General features: G+C 44.0%; 1 protein-coding gene across 1 annotated transcript; it reads left to right on the forward strand.

Moving 5' to 3' along the window:
- The first annotated feature begins 4,743 nt into the window (after positions 1-4,743).
- On the forward strand, positions 4,744-6,410 carry LOC118938430 (immediate early response gene 2 protein-like). The gene has a single exon (XM_036942358.1). It carries the CDS (start codon positions 4,909-4,911, stop codon positions 5,515-5,517), a length of 609 nt encoding a protein of 202 aa, XP_036798253.1. The 5' UTR covers positions 4,744-4,908; the 3' UTR covers positions 5,518-6,410.
- Positions 6,411-6,835: the final 425 nt, after the last annotated feature.

A 6,835-nucleotide genomic window follows, 5' to 3' on the forward strand; every position in this document is an offset into this window, starting at 1 on the left:
AAAAAAAAAGGCCATGGTGGTGAAGTAAATACAATATAGCAACTAAAACACTGGAATGGTAGATTTGCAGTGGAAGAATGTGCAAAGTAGAGAATATAAATAATGGGATGCAAAGGAGCAAAATAAATAAATAAATACAGTAGGGGGAGTGGTAGATGTTTGGGCTAAATTATAGATGGGCTATGTACAGGTGCAGTTTTCTGTGAGTTGCTCTGACAACTGGTTCTTATAGCTAGTGAGGGAGATAAGTGTTTCCAGTTTCAGAGATTTTTGTAGTTCGTTCCAGTCATTGGCAGCAGAGAACTTGAAGGAGAGGCGGCCAAAGGAAGAATTGGTTTTGGGGGTGATCAGAGAGATATACTGTACCTGCTGGAGCGCGTGCTACAGGTGGGTGCTGCTATGGTGACCAGCGGGGCTTTACCTAGCAGAGACTTGTAGATAACCTGGAGCCAGTGGGTTTGGCGACGAGTATGAAGCGAGGGCCAGCCAACGAGAGCGTACAGGTCGCAGTGGTGGGTAGTATATGGGGCTTTGGTGACAAAACGGATGGCACTGTGATAGACTGCATCCAATTTACTGAGCAGGGTATTGGAGGCTATTTTGTAAATGACATCGCCGAAGTCGAGGATCGGTAGGATGGTCAGTTTTACAAGGGTATGTTTGGCAGCATGAGTGAAGGATGCTTTTTTGCGAAATAGGAAGCCAATTCTAGATTTAATTTTGGATTGGAGATGTTTGCTGCGAGTCATATTCTAAGTCAGAACCGTCCAGAGTAGTGATGTTGGACGGGCGGGCAGGTGCAGGCAGCGATCGGTTGAAGAGCATGCATTTAGTTTTACTTATATTTAAGAGCAATTGGAGGCCACGGAAGGAGAGTTGTATGGCATTGAAGCTCGTCTGGAGGTTAGTTAACACAGTGTCCAAAGAAGGGCCAGAAGTATACAGAATGGTGTCGTCTGCGTAGAAGTGGATCAGAGACTCACCAGCAGCAAGAGCGACATCATTGATGTATACAGAAAAGAGAGTCGGTCCAAGAATTGAACCCTGTGGTATCCTAACACTAACATATTTTTATTTCATTTAAAGGTCCAGTGCAGTCAAAAACTTGATTTTACTGTGTTTTATATATATTTTCGCAATATGTGGTTGTAGTAATACTGTGAAAATTGTGATTATTCCCTTTTAGAGTAAGAGCTGTTTGAAAAGACTGCCTGAAATGTCAGCCTGTTTAGGTGGGATGGAGTTTTGGCCTACCTGGTGACATCACCATGCGGTAAATTAGTTAATAGACCAACAACAAACAGTTCCAAAACTCTCTGCCAATAACAGCTACTTTTCAGTTCCCCCTTCCCCACTCAAACCACTCCCAGACAGTCCGAGTAAAATTATTGCTTGAGAAATTGATAGTTGCTAAAAAGCTATTTTTGTTTGTTTTTGACCATTTTAATTGAAAATATACCCAGAGATGATTTGATATTGAGATAAAAATGGCTGCATTGGACCTTTAATGAAATTAAAGTAAATTGCATTGCTGACAAGAGGGACATTGTGTAAGAATTGGCCAATGAGAGACTTGTCTATGAAAGAGCCAAGTTCTCTGACTGAGCCAAAATGTGTTGAGTCCAGCACCACTTCTCCCACATAAAATCGTTCCAACTCTTTCTCTCTCTCAATTTAATTCAAAGGGCTTTTTTAGGAAACATATGTTGACGTTGCCAAAGCAATTGAAATAGATCAAACAAAATAGAAATAAACAATCTGAAATGAACAGTAAACCTTACACTCACTAAAGTCTCAGAGGAATATGTCTATGCACAGTGTTGTAATGATGTACAAATAGTTAGAGTACAAAAGGAAAAATAAATAAACATAAATATGGGTTGTATTTACAATGGTGCATGTTCTTCACTGGTTGCCCTTTTTCTTGTGGCAACAGGTCACAAATATTGCTGCTGTGGTGGCACACTGTGGTATTTCATCTAATAGCCGTGGGAGTTTATCAAAATTGTATTCGTTTTTTCAAATTCTTTGCGGGTCTTTGTAATCTGAGGAAAATATGTTACTCTAATATGGTCATTCATTTGCCGTATGGTCACACATATGATCATACATCTCTCTCTCTCTCTCTCTCTCTCTCTCTCTCTCTCTCTCTCTCTCCCCTCAGGGTCTGTCTCTCATACCCTCTGTTCCGTCTCCTCCACTTCCCCTTTGCCCTCTGTTCTGACTCCTCCCCTTCCCTTTGCCCTGCCCATTATATTTTCTCTTCCTCTCCCACACCCCGTTCCCTCCTTTCTGTCTGTCCTGTTTCCTCCCTTTCTCCCCCCTCCTCCGCTTTCCTCCTCCTTTTACACTGTGAACATTCACAGATCTCAAGCATCACACACGCGCACACACACGCGCGCACACACATTGCACGTCAAACATAAGCCATCCCTCACTCAGTGGATGGAATGCACTAAGGCCGGAAAACGATAAATGTATGTGTCTCAAATTGCGCCCTATTCCCTATATAGTGCACTACTTTTGATCAGGACCTATAGTAGTGCACTATAGGGAATAGGGTGCCATTCACAACGCACACATAGCAGACTATTTTTACATGCAGTGGGATGGAAATCTTGACACAGTTCAATTGTTATTCCGACAAATGTTTATTCTTGGTCTTCTGGACTGGCACCTTGCTGGATCCAAGTCCACTAGACACACAAACGCACACACAAACGCACACACACACACACACACACACACACACACACACACACACACACACACACACACACAAACATACACACACACTTCTGGGCTGGCACCTTGCTGGATCCAAGTCCACTAGACACACAAACACACACACACACACACACTTCTGGGCTGGCACCTTGCTGGATCCAAGTCCACTAGACACACAAACACACACACACACACACACACACACACACACACACACACACACACACTTCTGGGCTGGCACCTTGCTGGATCCAAGTCCAATGGAGAAATCATCACTTGACATGAACACTGACTGACTCACTGGATGATCAAGATGTTTTGTTTTGGGGAATGACAAGTTAGAACAGACTATGTCTATAATATATTATTACACATCTATAGGCCTACCTACAATCAAAGGTGGGGGAAACCCAAACTAGGTCCGGGAGTGAAATCATTCTAATATGTGAAATGAGCTTTTTCAGGTGCATTCAAGGATTTTACTGGGCTACATTGGTGGGTTCCCAGAGTTACTTTTTTCGATTTCCACCTGGGAGTATAATAGAATGTGTGTGCCATAGAGATGTGTAATTATATTAAGTGTACAGTGAGTCATATCACGGTTCAGAAGGGCACGAGACTGTCCCACACAGCACACATTAGTACTTGAATCCAATTAGAAGAATGAAAGCAATAGGCGAACAAAGGAACAGTCACACAGACAGTCAACAGTCAGAGAACAAATAATAGATTGGAGTTTACTGAGTCGCAGATTTCCCCCGAGTTCTATTTATAGACGTTATGACCTCTTATCGCAGCTCTAGAAACTAGACTGACAGCTGCTGTTTAACCTCAATCGTGCCTCTTCCTAGTAAACCAAGCACATCTGCAAGCAACCAGCCCCAACGCGCAAGGTACTGGCGCTGTGCTGTTGTACCGGTGACAATTCCATATTTGGAAGCTGTGGCGATGACGATACGGCTGCGATGCTGCCGCTGTGCGTTGATGAACGCTGGGGCTAGATGGGGGGAAGTGCCGCTGTGCGCTGCGGTTACGTGGCTGCGCGTTCACGTCATGGCTTTTCCACTGCGCGCCCCTGGGGAACTCACAGCCAGGGCGGATGGGCCATATATGGATGTTTGAGGGTGACGTTGGATAGAAAAAAAATATAGAGAGGGAGAAAAAAACCCAAACAGAAACTCCCTGGAAACACGGAGACAGCTACATATTTTACCACCCACAGACTTCTGAGAATTATAGTGTAACTGAACCTTGATACATGTTGCAGGGATTGATAGAAAAACAACAACACTACAATAGTCCTCTAAAAGGGAACAGAGCAATATGTTTGGAATATTAGGGACATTGTTGTTGTTTTCTACTGTAGGATCACTATCTGTTTTTATGTTGCTCTGACAACAATTAATGAAGTCTATTCAATTATATTCTATTCTATTTTATGTCAGCTTCATATAAATTGACTATAATAAAATCGTTTTCTATATGAATAGACAGGTTATTTGTTATTTACATTGATTTTGAGTTGCTTGAAGTCTCAAGCACCATATTGGTGATGACATAGGCTAGCTGTGTTTCCAACAACACAGGTAGTCTGTTATGTTATTATTACAATGAATTTACTAGAATAACATCTTATTCTTTTTATTGAGTTTCTTGAAATCCCAAACAGCATACTGATCTCTGCGTTTCCAACAACACGCGTAAAACATCGAATCAAATGTTATTTGTCACATGCGCCGAATACAACAGGTGTAGACTATACCGTGAAACGCTTACTTATAACCGGTTGCTACAATAGGAGGTCGTCTAGGTTACATACATGTAATGCTATAAGGTAGACAGCCAGCCATACGGTATCTACTGCAGGAAACTTAAGCTTGAGCAGGAAGGTCTGGGCAGGGCGTGTTTATCCTGTCACCAAGGAGGAATGAAGCAGCTCGAGGCTCATTACGTCAGAGTGGAAATATAACACCGCCCTGTTACTCTGGACTTCTCATTATCTTGTTGTACACCAGCTGGTGACAGGAAGAACTCAACACACAAGTACAGCTTCATTTATAGAAAGAATAATATTTTATTAATAGTATCGAATAGTATTCTAAAGCTTGACGCTCTAAATTATTGTTCCAACCGTCAACCGAACAGTGCGTAATTGACGGTAATCTACCAAGAAGAGGAACTATGGACGTGAGCGCTGAAGCCAAACGGATCATGGCAGTGTCCATTAGTAAACTGTACGCCTCCCGAGCACAGCGAGGAGGTATGAGGCTACACCGGAGTCTGCTGCTCTCCGTGGTCATGCGTTCCGCCCGGGACCTGTACCACTCCGCCTGCCTGGCCAAGGAGAGAGAGGAGCTGGGAACCGCACACTTGGTCCCGGTCACACCAGAGGAGGATGCGATGGACACTACTGCCAGTGGGGAACAAGTCGAGGTGGAGGTGTCACAGGTCGAGCCAGAGCCTGAGTCGCCGCTGACTCCAACTATCCAGGAGCCCATGTCCTTTGACTCTGAGGCCACTCAGGGCGCATGCAAGACCAGGACATTTATTGCGAAGGAGACGGTAGAGGACAAAGAGAACCGGAGCCCTGTGAGCCCAGACAGGCATTCCAGGAAACGCCGGGGGAAGGCGTCCGTCGCGCCCGATTTCCTCCCCAGCAAGAGAGCGAGACTTTCACTGGAGCTGGGGGAGGAGAGGGTGCTTAGAACCGGCGGAAGGACCTGCTGCCGCGCCGGGGACGTTTTCACCACCCTGTCCCTAAACTCAAACCGGGCAATTGCGGCATTCTGAACTGTGAAAACGGCTCTGAATGGAGCTTTGTTGTTGGTAGGCTATGATCGAACTGATCTTATCCTCCGGTAACCGGTGGAGAGGCCGGTTTAAATCCAGGTTTAAAGGACGGGTCAGTAGGAAATTGACCTACATTGGCGAGCCCGCGGGACAATGGGATTATTCGGGCCAGGGTGCGATATCTCCGCCCTCACGGGGACCAGGTTAGGCTACACCCTAGAACTGGGTCTCAGCCGTGTCTCGACGAGAACAAGAGAAAGAAGAAACAGAGAGAGAACAAGAGCAACTCACAAACTAGAACGAGACCAGACTCGACCCGATCTCAGTGACTGTGTTTGGAAAGTTTGAGGAAGTGGTGAAACTCAGTGACTGAAAAAGTGTTTCAGTGGAAAAGTTCCAGGGCAGTTAGTTCCTGACGCATAGCTCGTGGAGGGATGACTCATAAAGAACGAGAGGGATGACTCATAAAACACCAAACGGATAACAGATGATTAAAGTTGACGTGTCAACGGTCAACACACAGAGACACACCAGGAAATAACCCACTCTGCTGGGTAAAACTATAAAAACAACAGGGGAGGGCACACATTCACCCACTGGACTTTGATCAATGACTATGAATGGGACTGTGCTAGAGACTGTACTGAAATGGTGCTCAACATACAATGTCAAATGATATACATAACATATAAACAATGTTCAGTAGTAACACCAGTCTCACCTGTTCAATATGATGCACTGACAATGCAAATGTGATAATAACTACAGAGAAGTAGCCTATGTGAAATGCTGTATGAACTGTGAAATAAGCTATTTTATATATAGATTGTTATTTAATTTTTACTATGACCTCAAATTTATATCAGAGTTGTAATAAACATTCTAAAACTGTATATAGTTGTTGATCTGGTTTTCTATTTCTCTCTCACCTAATAGTATTGAAAAGCTTGCACACACACACACACACGTCTCATTTATCTGGGGTAAATAGAGATGGCTGATAGACAACACAGAACCACACAGACATTTCCCAATATGTGGTCCAGGTCCGCATTAGGCAATACTCCTCAGGCTCAGATGGTTATAATAAGAGTAAGTAGAGCCGCTGTCACACACACACACACACACACACACACACACACACACACACACACACACACACACACACACACACACACACACACACACCAATATCCGGTGGATTGTGACATAAATTCTGATTCACTTCCTCTCATAACCTGAACTGACAGTTGCATGAGGTTTATTGGGAGTTATGTCATACATAAATAGCTGGAGCCATTCATTTGGTTTGCTCAAG

This window comes from Oncorhynchus mykiss, chromosome 13 (genome assembly GCF_013265735.2).
Source record: "Oncorhynchus mykiss isolate Arlee chromosome 13, USDA_OmykA_1.1, whole genome shotgun sequence".
In the NCBI taxonomy this organism is placed as follows: Eukaryota; Metazoa; Chordata; class Actinopteri; order Salmoniformes; family Salmonidae; genus Oncorhynchus; species Oncorhynchus mykiss.